This window comes from Myotis myotis, unplaced genomic scaffold (assembly GCF_014108235.1).
Source record: "Myotis myotis isolate mMyoMyo1 unplaced genomic scaffold, mMyoMyo1.p scaffold_m19_p_1, whole genome shotgun sequence".
Lineage (NCBI taxonomy): Eukaryota > Metazoa > Chordata > Mammalia > Chiroptera > Vespertilionidae > Myotis > Myotis myotis.
The window spans coordinates 170,862,747-170,883,752 of record NW_023416313.1 but is presented as its reverse complement, the minus strand read 5'-3'; the positions used below and the strand labels follow the sequence as shown (position 1 = coordinate 170,883,752).

Sequence of the window (21,006 nt, the reverse complement as noted above, 5' to 3'; positions counted from 1 at the left end):
CTCTATCTCTGGACTATTTAGGATAGTTTATCATTGGAACATAAAATTGGGGCTCCAGGTTGCCCATAATCTCCACTCAGATATCAAATAAAGTTAAAAGGAACTTCATATGGGAGTGCTAGCATGACCTTTTGTCCCTTCATGAGCTTTCTAGGACATTCCCCCACTATGTTTCTTCTTCTTCCCTGAAACTCTTCTTCCTCAGGCACTTAAATCTCCATACAGCTACATTCAGAGTGGAGTGAGACAGAGGCAAAGAGAGGTGAGAACAAGGGTTGAATACTGGCGAGCAATATCTCACTGACACTTGCTTTCAGTACAGGAGCCTGAGCCATGAGGAGAGCAAGGACAAGGTGCTCAAGGTTCAGGGACTGGCCTTGGTAATGGTCTTGGCAGCTCTACTCACACAGAGTAATAGCCATTGTTCCATTTTGGTTTGACTATGTAGATAAATGCTGATAAGCATGAATACAGGATGTCCCCCCCCCAAAAAAAAATGTATACACACAGCCAAGATCTCAATTTTAAAAATGAAATGTATTTTAATAATGGTGCCTTTATAATTATTCAAAGTGTGTGTATACAATTTTTGGGGACACCCTATATATTGGGACCAAAATAATATAGAAGTATAACCCAAAAGCAATTTTACTTTTTTCCTTACAAAGCAAACACAAGCACTCAAAAATACTATAGCTTAGGGCTATTTATAATACATGGTATATATAGTTTAAATCTCAACTTTTCAGTAAACTTACTTAACCTTGACACTTTATTTAACATTGCAACCTATGGATTGCCCCTTCTACCCCTCCAAAATTCATTCCCACCTCCCCACTCCCAATTCCTTTATTCTGCTTTACTTTTTTTTTTATTTCCACAGACGTTTTGACCCTCTTACACATTACATAATTTACTTGTCTGTTTGTTTGTTTATTTATTTTGGGGGGTATGTTTTTACTGACTTCAGAGAGAGGAAGGGAAGGGAGAGCTAGATAGAAACTTCAATGCTGGGAAAGAATCATCGATGGCTGCCTCCTGCACACCCCCTACTGAGGATGGAACCTGTAATCTAGACATGTGTCCTGACTGGGAATAGAACTGTGACTTCCTGGTTCATAGATTGGTGCTCAACCACTGAGCCACATCGGTGGGGCTACTTGTTCATTTTCTGTCTGTGAACCCTACTAAAATTCAAGTTTAACATTTGTTTCCAAGTGCCTTGAATAATGCCTGGCACATAGTTGCTCAGTAAATATTATGGGAATGAATGAGTCAGTAAACGACCTTTATTGGTCAATAATAATAATTATTTATTAGATCCTACTGTGTGCCAGATACTATCTTAGCTGCTTTATAAGCACATTAATTAATTTAATCAATATAATAAATCTGTGAGATGAAACTACTGTTATCCTCATTTTATAGGTTAGCATACTGAAGTGCAGAGATGTTAAGTATCTTACTCCAAAATTACACAACTAGCAAGTACAGAGCTGAGTTTTAAACCCAGGTAGTACATATGGCTGATTCCGTACTTATCCTTCTAACTACATCAGGGATTTATCACAATGGTGACCTGAGCCATTTTAAGAAAAGACAAATGTAATGTTCTGAATATTTTAAGAAGTCAGAGATATATGTTTTACTTGTTAGAAAGATACTTAATCAAATTTATTCTAATAAAATATTAATTATTTAGGTATCTTTAATAGGTGCTTTAGTTACCTGGATACTTAACTTATACAGATTATCCCATCTTCTCAAATACTTGGTTAACTGTAAAATTATAGTAGGCATATTTCTGTTTCTATAATTTCTTCTCCTTCTTTCCCTCTTCTAATCATTATTCTTTATTGCTTCACACCTATCCTTTCTCTTCTTTAATTCTTTCTAAAAAATATTTATTGCTAAGAGTTAAGAGTATTACAGATATCACTCTTTCCCTCCCCCCATTTCTCCCCTCCACTGGTTCCCATCCCACCCCAGATCTTCACCACCCTATTGTCTGTGTCATAGGTAATGCATACACACATATAATATTTTTTATTAATTTCTTCCTGTCCTTGTCTCCCCCCCCCTGCCAAGTTCCCTCTGAGATTCATCAGTCTGTCTCATATTTCCATGCCTCTGATTCTATTTTATTCATCAGTTTATTTTATTCATTAGATTCCTTGTTCATTTATTTTGATTTTTGGATTCAATTGCTGATATGTATTTAATGCCATTTTCTTGTTGGTATTTTGATCTTTTTTCTTCCTCTTCTTAAAGAATACCCTTCAATATTTCATGTAATACTGGTTTGGTGGTGAAGAACTTCTTTACCTTTTTCTTGTCTGTGAAGCTCTGTATCTGAACTTCAATTCTAAATGATAGCTTTGCTGGGTAGATCTTGGTTGTAGATCCTTGCTATTCATCACTTTGAATATTTCTTGTCACTCCCTTCTGGCCTGCAAATTTTCTGTTGATAAATCAGCTGACAGTCATATGGGCGCTCTCTTGTAGGCAACTAACTGCTTTTCTCTTGCTGCTTTTAAGATTCTTTATTTTTAACCTTTGGCATTTTAATTATGATGTATCTCCGTGTGGGCCTCTTTGGGTTCCTCTGGTTTGGGACTCTCTGAACTTCATGGACTTATAAGTCTATTTCTTTCACCAGGTAGGGAAAGTTTTCTGTCATTATTTCTTCAAATAGGTTTTCAATATCTTGCTATCTCTCTTCTCCTTTTGGTACCCCCATAATGCGAATGTTGGTTCTCTTAAAGTTGTACCAGAGGATCCTTACTCTATCTTCATATTTTTTGGATTATTTTTTCTTTTTGCTCTTCTGATTGGGTGTTTTTTGCTTCCTCATATTCTAAATCATTGATTTTATTCTCAGAATCCTCTACTATACGGTTGAATTTCTGTAAATTATTCTTTATATCAGTTAGTTTATGCTCAATTTCTGACTGGTCTTTTTTCATATCTTTGAAATTTTTACTAAGATCCTTGAAAGTCTCACTAAGTCTCTTGAAGCTCTTATTAAGAAGCTTTATCAACTTATAACCATTGTTTTGAACTCTATATCCAGTAGTTTTCTTGCTTCCATTTAATTTACTTATTTTTCTTGAGATTTTTTTCCTGTTCACTCATTTGTGACATGTTTCTTTGTCTCCGCATTTTGGTTGCTTTCCTGTATTTGTTTCTATGGATGGTAGAGATGCTATGTTTCCTAGAATTGGTAGAGTTGCCTTGTGTAGTAGGTATCCTGGAAGGCCCAGTGGCTCAGCCTCCCCAGTCACCTGAGCTGAGCACTCTAGGTGTGCCGCTACATGGGCTGTGTGCACAGTCTTTTTGTAGTTGAGCTTTGATTGCTGTTGGTATTACTGAGAGGAATTGACCTCCACATCAACTGGCTGCGAGGACCAGCTGTGTCTACAATGGAAGAGCTGCTGTGCAGGAGACACCGTATGGAGCAGGACTTGCTTCAGTGGATCTTTGGTGCTCACTGAGTCTAATCCCTGAGTGTGTTGCTTGTGGGTATGTAGAGTTGTAATTTGGCATAGTCTGAAGCTGTCCACCAGGTGCACTAGCTCTAAGGACTCCTTGGAGGTGAAAAGTCATCCACTGCTTGGGGCCACCCAGCAGGAACTAAAAAGAGATCTGCAGGTGGCTGCTACTTATATTGGGCATGGAAGTGCCCAGGTGAGGTTAAGTTGTAAAGAAATGCAGGCTGGAACTAGTGCTTGGTCTTGGAATTCTTATTGATAGGTATGGGGCACACTGATACCAGGAGCTGCTTATTTGAGAGATTTTAGGAAAGTCTGAAGGCTAAGCCAGGATAGACCATTATATGGAAAAGCCACTGTAAACAGCTTGGGTGAGGCTTTAAATTGAATGGGGAAGGGTCTCAGGGAATCACCAGGGTAGATCAAACAGTATGAGCCATGCTGATGGAAATTCAGATATGGCTGTGAGGTCTGTGACAGGGGAAGTCCCAGCACAGGAACAATGACCCCTGCAAGCACCCCCGTTTGAGAGAAAGCCACCCTGGAGTTCCTGCCCTGATGCCAGACAATCCAGTTTCTCCCTGTATGTCCCTGGATCCCTCAATGCTGTCGCCCAGCACTAGAGCTCAGAGGGAATGGGACATGTAAGTTTGTGTGCCGGCCTTTTAAAAGGAACTCTTTGGGTCTCTAGTAGCCTCCACGTCACTCTGCCACAATCTATTCCCAGATCTGGAACCCTGAGCTGGGACCCCTTGCTTCTGATGGGAGATATCTTCAGCAGAGATTCCTCCCAATTAAAAAAAAATACCACATGTGTGTGTTGGATCATCCTGTTCTGTGCCTCCACCCCTCCTAACAGTCTCAATGTACTTTTTTACTTCTCTATGGGTAGGACTTCTATTCAGCCAGATTTCAGGCAATTCTGAATGATGGTTGTTCTGTATGGTAGTTGTAATTTTATGTGGTTCTGGGTGGCAGTGAGTACCAGTGTTTACCTATGCCACCATCTTGGTTCCTCCCTCTCTTCTCTAATTCTAAATTGTCACCATCATCACTATAACTATCATCGATATTAATAATGTGCCACTGCTACTTTAAGTTGGCTCATTGCATTGGATGTGAATGTTCCCTCTCTGATACTGTGAGATTAAAAATTTTAGTTATAACTTTTATTTAAGGCCCGAATTATTCTTGCTACTTCAGACACCTCAGCTTTTATTAGAAGCAGGTTATATTTTAACAAACCCAGTACAAATAAACATAACCTAGGTCACCACATTATAGGCTTCTGACATTCATGAATTGTATTCTTGCCAGAGCAATTTTATAAGCCAAGAGCCTTTTCCTTGTAGTTTCATTTTGTTGTAATTTTCCAGATCTTATTGTTTGACCATAGTAAGATTTGAGTCCTTATAATCACTCTATTAGAAAGAAACACCATGAAACTCCCATTTTTACCTTGCAGTTGTTGACAAGTGCTGCAAATACCTTTTTAACACAATTTACTGTCTGGTCTAAACAGAATCATATCTGACAGGCATTTCCTTTACCTATTACCTAATCCTGCTTTATTGCTGGACTGTGAGGATGATCTGCTTTTCTTTAGGAAGTAAAAACAAGGTGATAGAGCCCTTAAATACCATGAACACTGATTTATGGACCGTGCTTTCATAACTATCAATCACTTGAATGTCTGAAGAGACAATATAAAATTTCAATCACTATTTTCTTTTAGGGATGTTATGCTACATCAAACTGCTTTAAGAAGGTAAAACTGAGTTCAGAATAAGTCCAATGAAAAAATAAATAACCAAGCCCTAGCTATTATAGGCAATAACTTCTATTCCTGTAAATGGACACTTAATTTGATTGGAGAATGAGGGATAGGAGTCTTAGGGGATCAACTTATTAGGCAGAACAAGTGAATGAATAGCACAAGGAGAAGAAAAAATACTATTAGAGGAATCCAAAAAAAACCCACAGAAATATATAGATATTTTTAGAATGGTAATTTTTTAGTTTTTGTAAAAAGCATAACAACATCATGATTATTGGTACCTTTAAGTTTTGACTTTACTACAAAACCAATCTGTTATGCATTAATACTGCATCATTGATTTTATTATATTCTGTTATCTCAGATGATAGTAAATGTAGTATACTGTAGTATAGGGAATCCTATATAATAAAAGGCTAATATGCAAATAGACCGAAAGGTGGAACAACTGGAACAACCGATCACTATGACATGCACTGACCACCATGGTGCATGTGTGGAATATGGTGGGCGTTGGCAGCAGCAGGATGGTGGGTCAGGTGAGCAGAGTCACCAGAACAAGGCGGGGCGCTGGTCACTGTCATTGGGGTGAGCCTCTGGTGGTTACTGAAAATTCTTTGCTTCCACACACAGCAGTCCCGCCCGGCACTCACACCTGCTGCCAGCACCATCCCCACTCACACTCGCAGCTGTGCCAGAGCTGCCGCGCACATCTGCTGCGAGTGCCTGGCACTGGTCCCGATCACTTGGCGCCATTAATGGGTGCGAGTGGTGGCTGCCAGCCACAATCGCCCCTGAGGGCTTCTCCAACTCCCTCCGGTCCTGAGGGGTGATTGGGGCAGCAGCCACTGCTCAAACTCACTGATGGTGCCGGCCCCACTCGCACCTGCTGCTGGCACTGGCCCCAATCGCTCCGAGCCATCAGTGGGTGTGAGCGGGGTTGGCGCCATCAGTGCATGGGAGCGGCAGTGGCAGGAGTGGGGCTGCCAGCAGACAGGGGTCCAGGGCTGTAGATGGAGGGGCCAGGAATGACATGAAGGATGGGTTGAGACCCACCCCTGTGCCTATCTCAGCATCGCAGCCCACAGTTCCTTTCAAGGTGCATGAATTTGTGTACTGGGCCCCTAGCATAGTCAATAATATTGTAAAAACTGTGTATGGTGCAACCAGGAGGTTTTTTGAAATATCAAAGGGGGCCATTCGGTAAAGTATTATGATTATCTAACTACTATGCTGTACACCTGAAACTAATACAAAGTAATACTGAATCTCAATTGTAATTGAAAAATAAAATGTTAAAAGAATAATTAAATTATGCCCTGATCCCTCAAAGTAAGAACTTAATAGTTCAGCTGGAGAAATTTGTCTTTAGATATGCCTAGCTTCATCCTATGCCAGTCATAAATTCTCAGAAGCACAGCTGTAATTTCAGCTGATTTAATGATTGCATTGTCACCTCACTGGTGCCCTGATTTTGGAATGTTACTACAATACACTCCCTTCCTGTGCTATTGTGCCCTACAATACAGACTGCTCAGAAAGTCGAGGGGTGCGCATGCCAAATCATACTGTACATCAGGGGTCCTCAAAATTTTTAAACAGGGGGCCAGTTCACGGTCCCTCAGACCATTGGAGGGCCGGACTATAGTTCAAAAAAAAAAAAAAAAAAATGAACAAATTCCTATGCACACTGCACATATCTTAGTTTGAAGTAAAAAAACAAAATGGGAACAAATACAATATTTGTATTTGCATTCGGCCTGCGGGCCATAGTTTGAGGACCCCTGCTCTACATGGTTGTAAGTGAAGAGTCTGGCTCCTGGTTAAAAACCTATGAATGCTTTTTAGACCTGACCACAAGCAATTCTGAAGGCTTTACATGGCGGTCCTCATGGGAGAAAGCTGCCTCCCTGCATCAGACCTGCTGCATAGCCACTGCACTGTAGTCTCTGGAGAGAATGCATTCAAGAACTCAGATCCCTGGTGGGACGTGCTCTTTCACATATTCACATTCCCAGCCCTGGTGCCTCATTCCTAGTTTCTTTATCTGAGGTGCCTTCAGGGTCTCAGGGAGGAGCAGGAGACCTTGAAGACACTTCGCCCCACTCTGACTCAGTACTTTTCCATTCCTGAGCCTTCCCTCTTGCCTCCTCCCCAAACACTCCCCTCAGGGTCAGTGCTGCTGAGGCCCTTTGGTCTGGACTCCCTCAACTGTGAGGATGCCATGTTTGCATCAAAACAGAGGGAGTTAGCATTTCCTCTGGTTTTAGACTCTTGCTTATACCATCACAGTAAGGGATGAAAGTCTTAACTCTCTCATTTATTCTTTTTTTTTTTAGGACACACTGAATCAGATGGATTTAATTGACATTTATAGAACATTTCACCCCAACGTGGCAGAATGTACATTCTTCTCAAATGCACATGGATCATTCACAAAGATCGAACACATATCAGGACACAAAACGAGTCTCTAAAAGTTCAAGAAGACTGAAATCGTATCAAGCATGTTCTCAGATCACAATGGAGTGAAATTAGAAATCAACTACAGTAAAAACACCGAAAAACATTCAAACACACGGAGGCTAAATAGCACGTTATTAAACAATGAATGGGTTATAAGCAAGATCAAGAAAGAAATAAAAAACTTGCTGGAAACAAATGAAAATTAACAGACAACAACTCAAAATCACTGGGACACAGCAAAATCAATCCTAAGAGAGAGAATTGTGAACACTTGCTGAGGAAGACGTATGTTAAGAATTTATAGTCAACAACAAAAAAGTCTAGCTTAGCAGAGGTAATCAAGAGAGTGAGAAGTTTGTGTTTTATTCAATATTGACTTGGGAGAACAAATATTTTTAAAGCAGAGTTTTGGTTAAAAAACACATGATAAATTATTGCTTTAATAACTGGAGACACATAGATCAGTTCAAAGTTTTTAAATAATGCTTCTTCAGGATCACCTGCAATAATAAAAAGGAAGACTTTGCTAACAAGTCACTGAGATCCTGTTTCTGAGTTCAACTATGCACCTCCTCATCATCTCTTTTACTTACTGTATAATTGTTTAGGATGTAATTTCTTTTAAAAACATCAACACTAAAAAAGGAAGTGTGGATTATTACCCCAGTATTAAATTTAATATGTCTACTGAATAAAAGTATGCAAAAATACTAAGTTTTACCATCATACAGAAAAAGAAGTTTTATTTTTGAAAAACACTTTTCCCAGGGCTCCCTTCATGTCTCTGTTCCTCAGGCTGTAGATGAAGGGATTCAGCATGGGTGTCACCATAGCGTAAATCATAGCCATGACCATCTCCTTCAAAGTAGAATTTTCAGTTGATGGGCATAAATATAGGCCAATAACTGTACCATAGAACAGTGACACCACAGCCAGGTGGGAGCCACAAGTGGAGAAGGCTTTGTAAATACCTCTAGCAGAAGGGACCTTGGGGATGGACAACACAATTCGTGCATAGGACAGGATGATAAGTAGGAACAGGATAACAAGAATGAGCCCTCCCATGATAAATATCACCAACTCATTGACTTGAGTGTCAGAGAAGGACAGCTTCAGCAGAGCAGACATGTCACAGAAAAAGTGAGGGATTACATTGCCAGCACAAAAACACAACCTGGCCATGAGCAGTGTGTGTAACAGGGCATCCAAAGTGGTCAGCACCCAGGACAGCGCCACCAGGGAGAGACAGAGCTTGGGGCTCATGATGGCGGTGTAGTGCAGGGGGAAGCAGATGGCCACATGGCGGTCATAGGCCATGGCCACAAAGAGGAAGCTCTCCAGGTCTCCAAAAAGCATGAAGAAGTACACCTGGGTCAGGCAGCCTGTGTAGGAGATGGGTGGGACTTGGCTCTGCATGTTCTGCAGCAACTTGGGCATTGTGGCAGAGGAGAAGGAGAGGTCAGAGAAGGACAAGCTACTGAGAAACAAATACATGGGCGTGTGGAGTTGAGAGTCCAGGCAAATCAGGAAAATGATGAGGAGGTTCCCCAGGACAGTGGTAACATACATGACCAGAAACAGGACAAAGAATAGGTTTTTCCGCTCTGACTCCATGGGCAGGCCCTGGAGGAGGAACGCTGTGATGGCAGTTTGATTCCTTCCTGTCATATCTGTCTCTAGTATCTGCTATACTTTGGGTTGAATTTTCATTTAGGTTTCTCTTCATTTCTTTCAATATCCAAGTCTATACCTTTGTCTTTACTACATGAAGTTATTGGACTAAACCCGCAGGTTTCGCCGCCTCGGTCAACGGTCGCCTCAGTCCTAATCAGCTATTCTTAATGCTTGGCAGTTGAGCTTCTCTCTTTCCCCCAGCTCAGCTGAGCTCCAGACAGTAAGAACTACTAATATTTTGCAACAAATAGAAGAAATTCAGAGATGACATAAGATTCTTTAAATGTTTAAAGAAAAGTCCCATAGCAGAGAAAAGGGAACTGTCCTCTGTTGCTCCAAAAAGTAGAACTAGGACCAATTGGGAAATAACAGGGAATTATAAATTGAATCATCACCAATAACTATAATTATAATAAACATAGAAATAGTAACATTTCTATTCTTTACCGCATGCCAGGCATGAGGCACAATGCTAAGAGCTATACAAAAAGTACCTCTCTTTTTTCTCATTGCTAACACTTTTGAAAAATATAAACATAATGTTAGTAGAATTGCTTAATGAGCTTCTTACCAATGGAAATATACAAGTTGAGACAGATTGACTGCCTATTATGATAGTACAGAAAAAAAGTCTTATATTGCAGGAGAGGAAGAATTAGAAAACTGACTGATCGTCAGAATCAGAGATCATCAGATTTCAGAGCGAGAGGAAGGTAGAGGGAAAGAGAGAAACACTCAACATTGATTAGCTGCCTCCTACATGCCCCTACTTGGGATCTATCCAGCAACCCAACCCAGAATCTAACCGGTGAACTTTTGGCACACAGGACAAGGCTCAACCAACTGAGCCACACCAGCCAGGGCTGCATGTTTGTTTGTTTTTAATATATTTTATTGATTTTTTACAGAGAGGAAGTGAGAGATTGAGTTAGAAACATCGATGAGAGAGAAACACCGATCAGCTGCCTCCTGAACATCTCCTACTGGGGATATGCCCGCAACCCAGGTACATGCCCTTGACCGGAATCGAACCTGGGACCTTTCAGTCCGCAAGCTGATGCTCTATCCACTGAGCCAAACCGGTTTCGGCTGCCTGTTTGTTTTTTAAAACAGAGTACTACGTTATCAATCATCACTCGTTTTACCCAATAATCCCCTGACCCAAGACCTGGTTTAGCAGAATGCTGATTAAAAAGATCTCAAGAGAGCAATGCCATCTATCTTTTAAAAACCCCTTTGGTACTTTGGTTATGAATCATGATTAGGAAAAATTACCTCTAATATTTCTCCTAATTCTAAGATTCAAGGTTTCTGAGAGCCAATATTAAAGTAGTTATTAAAAGAATAAAGCATAATTTAATACTAATATTTTAACATGAAATTTAAGCAGTTTTATTATTAAATAATTCATATGTTACAATGTAGGTAACATCATATCTAATAAAATAGTAATATGTAAATTAACCATCACTCTGACACAAAGATGGCGGTGCCCATAGCCACAAGATGGTGGTGCCCATTCCTCTCAGCCCTGCTTGAGTCCTCCAGTCCCAGGGGGTGGCTGCTGAGAGAAGGGCCTTCTTGGCCGTCACCACGGTGACCTGGGATCAGCCAAGCGGGCCCCCCAGACAGCACACAGCAGGGCCCACTTGGCCTTCACCCGCGGCGACCTAGGAGCAGCCAAGCAGGCCCCGCAGACAGCATAGAACCACAGGGAGCGGGCCTAAGCCATCAGTAGGACAGCCCCGGAGGGCTCCCGGATTGGAGAGGGTGCAGGTCGGGCTTAGGGATCCCCCCACCCATCCTCTATGCACAAATTTCATGCACCAGGCCTTTAGTATTTAACATAAGTAAAAATAAACACTCTTGTATTTACTATTCAGTTCAAATATTATTTCCTTATTGACTGTCCTCCATCTCATTCCTCTCCCGCTTCTGCAAAAGTTATTATCATCCTAAATTTTATAAGTACTTTGATCTCCCAACATTACTCTATTTTAATTACTATAGTTTTAAAATCAGCTAATTATCTGGTAGGGTAAATACCTCTATCTTGTTTATTTTATTAAAGATTACTTAGCTCTTTTCTCCTTTGTCTTCCATAAAAATTCTATAATGATAGCCCTGGCCAGTGTGGCTCAGTTGAGTGTAGTCCCATGTACCAAGAGGTCGCTGATTGGATTCCCAGGCAGGACACATACCTGGGTTGTGGGTTTGATCCCCAGTAGGGGGTGTGCAGGAGGCAGCTGATTGATGTTTCTCTCATCAATGTTTCTCTCTCTTCCTTCCTTTTTCTCTAAAATCAATAACTTATTTTAAAAATTCTATAATTATATTGAACCTAGAGATCAATTTAGAGAAAATTGATATATTTACATTGGGTCATCCTATCCATCAACACGGTACATAATTTCATTTATTTTTTCCTTAAGTGCTTTTAATTAATTTCTTTAATTTTCAATAAATAACACAAATATAACCTAATAGATTATCCCTAAAGATTATTCTTATACTCTTATTAAGATTCAGAGTGCTTCATTTTTATCGAATTACATGTATAACTCATGTTGCTAATATATAGAAATTCAATAGAGTTTATATATTAAACTTATCCAATATTTTTTCTAAGTACACTTATTAAAATTAATAATTTGTTTGAAAATAGTTTTGAGTTTTCAATGTAGATGTGTGTGTCATCTTCAAGCAATGAGAGTTTTGTTTCCTACTTTCCAAAAATTAACTGCTTTTAATTTTTTTCTCTTGTGGTGCTCTTCAGAATCTTCAAAACAATGCTACGTATAACAGGGATATTTTCTCATTCATGGCCTTAATGTGTAAGTTTTACCATTAAGCATGACATTTTCTCTAGGTTTTTTTATGAAGTTAAGATATTTGTCTTTCTGGTAGACTAGGATTTTTTTTTTTTCAAAAATGACTAATGAGTTTAAATCTTATTAATTGAATTTTATTGAAATGCTCATACAATTTTTCTTCTTTATTCAGCTACTATATATTTGATAATCTGCTATTAAAAAAAACTTGAATTCCTTGGATAAACCTTACTTGGTCATAATATATTGTCTTTTTATAAATTGTTGTATACTATTTTATATTGTTTAGTAATTTTCTATCTACAAACGAGTGAACATGGCCTGTAACTTTTCTTATTATATTCCAGGTCTGATTTGAATACCAAGGTTGTACCAGTTCCATAAAATGACTTGGAGAATGTTCCCTCTTTTACTGTTATCCACAAAAATAAATGTAGCATGGGTCTTTCTGGGGTCCTACTTTTTGCAAGAATCTCTACTACAGAGTCTTATTTTTGAAGGTGCCCGATTCTTTTCTCCTGTGGCCTGCATACTGCTGAAGCTAAACGTCTAGGCTTCTGAGATCAGCAGACGGCCTCAGGCAGTGATGCTTGATGCTTGCTTCACTCTGTATTTGCAATCCCACATCCTGTGGGACCTGAGGACTTTCCTTACTTTCTTGACAGCTCAGCTGTACATTTAAGATGATGATTTTCATATTTTACTTAGGAAATGAGAGCATGTCATATTTTTAGTAGAGAAAAAAGTAAACCCTATCTACTATTCATAAAAAAGCTTTCCTTCTTGGTGAAATATAATTTTGAATGAGTACAGGGAAATATTCTTAAGAGTTGGTAAGTTGGAAATGAAACAAAGAAGATGGCTATGACTGTGCAGTTTTATGAGAAAGGCGGAGAGCATGTGCATTTGCAGGATGACAATAATGACAAAGTAAGATGCAGCTCTGATACTGCAAGCTGTGTAGCTCATGTTAAATTAATTCAACTATAATATAATATAAAACAAGTTAATTTGAACTGCAATAAGACTCCCTCTGCAGTCATCAGCACTATTTCCTTTGGTTTCACTTCCCTGAAACCTCATACTCTGCCACTTAAAACAAAACAATATTAGTAAGCATCCCTGAAAAGAAAGTACCAATAGGATGGTGATGAGGCTGAACCACTAAGATTATGGAGACTGAAGAACAAGGTGCTGAGGATTTTGAAAATTGAGAGAGGGAGTTTGGATTTTGTGACCTTTGACTGGCTTTGTACCTGTGAACCTTTATGATATGAATGCCTGCATCTATTGATCCATCCGTGGTACATAAGGGGCTACTTCTCTCCTCCTCCCACAACTCTACCTCTGTGGTCATAAAGTGTAGGGTTGGCCACTTAACAATATTTACTGAACAAATAAAGGAAAAATTGGCACATCCATGGCTCTCTTCAAAACCATTCTCAATTATTTTATGTTGGTTACATATCAAAGCTACAATGGAATGGTGTCTTGGAAAAGTGGTGATGTTATTTTTAAACTTATCAAATAACTATTCTCCCACCTACATTTTTTTTCTCCTAGCCAGGATTCTACTGATACGATGATGTAGAACATAATCCTACCTCCTAGTGAGGGCATAGGCTTTTTTTTCCTCTTCTAGTAGAATTATTTATGGCGTGGTTACCTACTGGAGAAATCAGGATTGAAATATTACCTTGCTTATATGAGTAATGTGAGAGATTTCGAGGAAGAACAAAAAAAATCATAAACATATACACACAAAACTCTATGCTAAAAGGCTAACTAAACTCAATATTCTACTCATGAAACAATAGAGAAATGTAATTTTTCATTAATGATGACAAATGGCATGGAGAGGAACTTAATGGATTCTATCATTTCCTATTTGTGTTTATTAAAGATTTTGAGCGGTTTCTTCTTTGGTCCTTTTTTCTCAATAAACCTGCTTAGTGTTTAATGTTGTTTTAAAAATATATTTATTTTTTATATTTTTGTGCCTAATCTCAAGAGCAGAGACCCACTCAGCTGTGCCTGTGGGGACAAGCAGGCTGCATGGCTGATTTAGGGCTCACTAAGCAGGGAATGTTTCCTCTCCAACATGTGGGAGTGTATGAATGCCTTCTATTCCTGGACAGCACCTCGCTCCATTTCACCTCTGCACCCCACACTGGACTCCCAAAGCAGTGGTCAGTGCACCCTGAGGCATTTACCCAGGCTTCACATTTAAATTTCACAGACAACTTCTGAAGCAGTTTGGATTTCAAAGCTTTTTGCGTCATTTTGTTTTGATCCAAAGAATCAAGTAACATTATCAAATTCTTACATGTCAATGTAGAAAAGTACATTAAAGCATCAATCTTCATTACAAACGTTAATCTAAAAGCTTCGATTTTTTAAATTTCTGTCTTTTATTTAACACTAAGAACACTGTTTAATTAAATTATAGATCAATATTGTTCTTGACACAAAATAGGTCAAAGAACTTTGAAAAAATTTTTTTCAGTTAGACAAATAGATTTTATCATTATCACAAGCAAGAAATCATCCCTCCACATATGACGCTGATGAAGAGTATGTGTCACAGAAAAAAAGAAGTGTTTCATAAAATAGGATATGACTAAAGACCTTAAAGAATTTCAAAATGTGATCAACTATATCCATCACTGGTCTAGTCTAAACGGTCCTTCTCTCTAGTCTGGATTTTTGCATAGTCTCCTAACTGGTTCACACAGAACTGCCAGAGTGATCTCTACGCATGTATGTCAGATTCCCTAATTAAAATTCCTAATTACTTTCCACTAAATGAAGACTAAAGTCCATACCCTGTGTGAAGGCACCCCGGCCCTCAGTGTTCTAGCCTTTGCCTTACTCCAAACTCATATTCAGACACTCCTCCTCCGGGTTCACTATATTTGAACTACCTGGTACACTAGGCTTCTTTCTGTTTCCCTGCTTGGCTAGGCTTATTTCCACCCTTGTTCCCTTTGCTAAATAAAGCCTTTTGGCTCCACATCTAATTATCAAGGTATCAATTCAAATATGTTATCTTGAAAAACATTCCAAAAAGCTAACCTGGCACTCTCTAACACATTGTCTTATTTTATTTCCTTATATCGCTTAATATTATCTGTTAATTCCTAGTTTGTTTGTTTATATTTATGTTAGAATTTAAGTTCCATAAAAGATCTTGTTTATGACAGTTTCATGAGAGGCGAAAACAGTGCCTGAAAAATGGCAGGAAGTTAATAACCACTTGTTGAACAGGTGAATTAAAGAATATTCTCTATTAACAAATAGAGAGCTACTGCAGCTTCTGAGCAAGGAGTTATTTGATAAGTTGTTCACAAACACATAGCAGTTGTGTGAAATTATGATTAGATTTGGAAGAGATTAAAAATAGAATAGCTAGCGGAAATCCATGATGAATTGCCTTATTAAATTGAATTTAAATGAAGAGAGGCTGCTCAAAAAATGTATACTGTCAGGGAGAAAAGATGGAAGAGCTTAGTAGTACTAGCAGGGTTTTAACCCTTAGGATGCAGGCAGGTGGGGTTACAACTGCTAGAGAAAAAGTATAATTGTAAAATACATTTTCTGAAGATTTGACTTCGGGTAGGGGATACACAATGCAATATACAGATGATGTATCATAGAATTGTTCACTAGAAAGCTATATAATTTTATTAACCAATGTCACCCTTAATTAAAAATCAAAACATTATTTTCTGTGTATGAAAATAAAGTGGATAAAACATTTTAGTTAAATATTTAATTTTTATTTGTTGAATAACTCAATTTTAATTCATTAAAAATAAAGGAGACTTAAGTGGGAATGAGAAATCAAATCCAGAAATGTACATTTAAGGAAGCAGTGTATATAGGACGATGAATTTTCCCTGAGGAGAAGGCCTTATGTTGAAGTAAGGTCATTTTACCTCTTACTGCCTCAGTTGCCTTATCCGTAAAAGGAAGTTAATGATAGACACCAGTAGACTGCCTACCTCAGCTGGTTAATTTGTAAAGGGTAAAATAGAAATGGCGGGGTAGACTGAAGAACCAGAGGATATGAGCGCGAGGTTTTTGGTAGTTAGGACAAGAGGAAATACTGAAAAGGAGTAAGGCTGATGGTGACAACACAGATGGAAGCTTCTAGGATAGGAGTGAAGAAGAGGGAGAGAGGAAGAGAATGTGGTGGGAAGTGATGGGCTTTGGGGAAAGAGTAAAATGTATTAGCTTTTGAAAGAAAGAAGTTATTTTTTCAATGAGGACTTGTCAACATGTATTGGGTAATGGATATGATGCTGTGCTGTATACACTCAAGATTCTTGGAGAAGGGATTCCTGTGGTCATTAGTGACCAGTGGTGATTAAAAACAGATTCCTGGTTCTTAGGAGATACGTGGTGAATCTGATCAGAACTTCAAAAACAACAATTGTTCTTAAAAAGTTCAAATCTTTAATTTATTTCTTACTTGATACATATTAAATATCACCTCACTTAGTACTTTATAAAGCAAAAGAAAATAACAACTTTGTAAATACCTGGAGCCCCAGTTGAAATGATCATGAATCTAACATGATCGGTTATTTAGAAAAACAATAGTGGGGCACTAATACTGCAGTGTAGTAGTATAGCAGAGTAACTGAGAATATAAACTTTGAGTTACTTAGGTTGCTATGGTGAAAATGGAAAAAAAAAATAGCACTTCCTACTTTCTCCTTTCATCTGAAATTAATGAAAGAAAAAGAGAGAGTCAAATTTGATCTTAGATAAAACCTGGAGATACTGTAACTCAAATCGCAGTATATGAGAAAAGGCTATGAAATATAGTGAAGGTGGAATAGGGTACAGGGAGAAGCTCAGAAAGTAATCCTATAGCTACATCTCTCAGATGAAACCAACAGAACACAATGATCAAAATTAGATATCCCACTCTGAGCAATGAAGTCAATAATCCTTTACAGTGGTGAAAAAGATATGTCCCCAACACTGTATAATGGTCAAGTAAATCAAGAAGAACCAACAAAAAAGAAATTATCTAGACATAATAGCAAATGTGATCAGTCTGGCAGCTGTTAATCTCAGTTGCCTGGAGAGAGGTAAAAGTTAAAAGAATTTATGAATGCCCAGCCTTGTGTCATCAGATATGTTTGTGAATTAAGGATAAGCTATTCTTGCCTGGGACACTCCTCTATCCATAGATGATTCAAAATAACTAATTTATTTTTTAAATTACTGAATAATAATCATAATAATAACAATAGAAAACTAAGACAAGATCAACATTAAGACACTACCAAAATAAAGTTGAAAAGAATAAGAAAAATGACAAGAAAGAATGCAACCAAGATATAAAAATGTTTCCCTGGATGAAAGAAAAATTGTGACAAGCACACTATTTTGTATTCAAGAAATATAATGAAATAATTTCCTGTTTAAAACAAGATTTCACAGGAAACATGCACAAGCTCAGAGAAAACATAACTAAATAGCATCTAGAGGTAAATCATTAGAAGACAGAACTAAAGAAGAAAGGAAAAGAAAACAGAAATAAAGAACTAGAATAAAAGGGAACAGACACTACTGAAAATACAGAAAGAAACAAGGAGGATAAGATGGAAAAGAATGAGATAATTATGGTGAAAATAAATTCAGCATATAAAATAATTACAAGTAAAAAGGTAGATATAAAAGTCCAACACAAAGAGATCCCATCTATGCATATTCAATGCTCCAAAGGTAAAGGAATAGAATAATAATGATAGTAATAATATATTTTAAGATAAATTATAATATCTCAGAAATAAAGTTTTAAAAACATGTTCCAGAATGAAAAAGGACTCAGAACAATCAATATCAAGGTCTATCTTATTAAAATTACTGAACTAGGAGTAAGTAGGTGAAGACATTAAATTACCAATACAAGAGAAAAGGAGTTTTCTGCATTGAATTATGATGAATAAACCAGTTAATATTCAATTATAAACATAATAAGCAAACATGTTTTTAAATGTTGAGCATTCAGAGAATATAGCTACTATGGAAATAGTAGTAAAGATAAATTTCAATTAACCAAGAAGTGAATGAAGAAACTATGGTAAAATGCATAGGATGAAACATTGACTCATTTTAACTGTCATACAAACACAGCAATGGGTAATGGGTATAAACATTAAAATTACCAAAAAAAAACAAGAATGTAAATATACGCTCTGATGACACAAAATGATGCAATTGATAAAAATTGGGAGGGGAGCCTAGCCGGTGTGGCCCAGGGTTGAAACAGATCACAGTTGGATTCTTGGTCAGGGCACGTGCCTGGGTTGCGGGCTCAATCCCCAGTAGGCAGCATGCAGGAGGCAATGGATTGATGATTCTCTCTCATCATTGAGGTTTCTATCTCCCTCTCCTTCTTTCTTCTTTTCTCTGAAATCATTTTTTTTTTAATTGGGAGGAGAAGGGAAACAGAAGCTGAAAAGTGGTTTGTTTGCTGAACTCACCTATAATAATAAAAGGGTAATATGCTAATTAGACTGACATCTTCCAGACATTCTGGACGTCTTTCCTGATGAAGCCGGGACCAGAGCAAAGCCAGCTGGGTCCCGGGTGCCTGCGGGTGGCTGGAGGAGGGAAGCTCAGGTCCCAGGTGCTGGAGGGAAGCCATGTCGGCAGCCGGGGGAAGGAGGCCTACTCTTGCACGAATTTTCATGCATCAGGTCTCTAGTTATTTTTAAAATCATGGGTAAGGCTGATATTCAAAGCTATGTACAACTTCATAAAAATATTTAAAATAAATAAATGATAAATTTATATTTGGGTGGTAAAGAAGAAAAATTGAAGGAATAAAATAATCTGGACTAAACTAATTATATATGATTTATTAGGGATGAATTTTAACTAAGAAGTGAGTGAAGAAACTATGACCAAGTGAATTGGAGGAACATTAAACCACTTAAACTGTCATACAAACACAACAATACATACATATCACCCAGATACACACACTAAAAATGAAAGAAATTATAGGTTAAAAAGACAAATCATAAAATGAAAAAAATGATAGAACTAGGGCTGTTATATCAATAGTGTAAATGGTTTAAATATTATAAACCATTATTATATAGATCAAAAAGCAGAATTCAACTCTATTTATGTAGAAAGATACATCTAGAACAAAATTACTAAATGGTATATATGGTATAAAAATCATAGTCCTTGCAACATTGTTACTAATAAAACAAGACTGGAAGCAATGTAAATGTTCCTCCCAGATACTATAACAAATTATAAAATGAAATATTGTATAGCTTCTAGAGATTGGAGCAGCTCTATACCTGTTAGCATGGAAGAACCTCTATGATACATAAAGTTAAAAAACATGCAGAATAGCATATATGGCATTCTATCATACACTTTTCCACATACATAAAAATGCCTACATAAAAGCATGTTTAAAATGCTTATAATGTACAGAATATCACTACAAGGATACCTAAGTAAATAGGTAGCAGTGGTTGTCTCTAAGAAAAATGAACTAAAAGTAGGGGATTGGGAGAATTAGTTATCATTATGTTCTTGTGCTGCCTTTTGAATTTTTGCATATGGATGGTAGGGCAAAAGTTGGTTTACAATTGTTTGTATGGAAAATAATACAATAATTAATAAATAATAATACAAGAATAAACTTTGTTTTGCATACTCACAACTGTAAACCTACTTTTGCCCCACCATGCATGTATTGCCAATTTTAAAAATAAGTGATCTTTTAAAGAAATAACTTTTAAGTCAGTAGGTCTTGGGTTTAAGTCTTGATTCTGCCACTTATTCATGCAGCAGTTTATCATAAAAGAATGGAGGTGTCTTATGGAGATTGAGCTGCTATCACAAAATACCATAGACTGGGTGGCTTTAAAAAAAAACACAGAAATTTATTCTTCATAGTTCTGGAGGTTGGGAAGTCTAAAATCCAGGCACCAGCAGGTATTGGATTTGCAGACATTTATCATTTTCAATAACCTCACATGGTGAATGTTCTCTTTGGGGTCTCTTTTATAAGGACTCTAATACCATTCATAAGTGCCCGTAGTAGGGAAATGTATCATATGGTTAAGTATCTCTCTGTCTTTCTCTATAGATACAGATTCATATACAATTGTTTTAACTCTCACAAGTAAGGCATTGCCACACTGGACAAGTTCATAGAATTTTTCAGAATCAGTTCTGGCCCCAAAGCCTTACACATGCAAAACATTAACTAAAAAGTAGACCATTTACCTGAGTGTTACATCACATTTAGATAAATTTTCATTATAAATTATCTAAGTCAATTCTATCTTTATAATATTATTCCTTCCAACATGGGATTGTTTTTTAACTGAAATGGGTATGTGGTGGCATCAAATGCCATAACAAAACAGCTGTGGATAGCATTGAAAACCTGACTTGCCCATGGTATCATAAATTTTGATGTAACTAATATTGACTCATGACCAGGAAACTTCTTGAGCTACATAATTTAATTTTTCTCTTAATGATCTTGCTTCTATTTGCCCCAAATATCTAGAAAATTGCCTCTAATGCTCCTTCATTCTGTCTCTGTTGACATATCTCCACATCCTAATATACTCTTCAAATTTCCTAATAACTTCAATTGAAGTAGGCACTACTTAGGGGACACATTTTCCTAATAGGCATCAAAGATTCAGTAGGCAACTGGTGCTAAGAAGGTATTGTTTTTCTTGAAAGTGCTATTAAAATAAATTGA

General features: G+C 37.6%; 2 protein-coding genes across 2 annotated transcripts in view; both read right to left on the bottom strand.

Annotated features, from left to right (window-relative positions):
* The window catches only part of UNC13C (unc-13 homolog C), a 558,354-nt gene that overhangs the window by 351,912 nt on the left and 185,436 nt on the right, over positions 1-21,006 (bottom strand). The gene's annotated exons all lie outside the window — the stretch shown is intronic.
* Positions 8,458-9,402, bottom strand: LOC118652124 (olfactory receptor 1E1-like). Its single transcript, XM_036302063.1, has one exon. It carries the CDS (start codon positions 9,400-9,402, stop codon positions 8,458-8,460), a length of 945 nt encoding a protein of 314 aa, XP_036157956.1.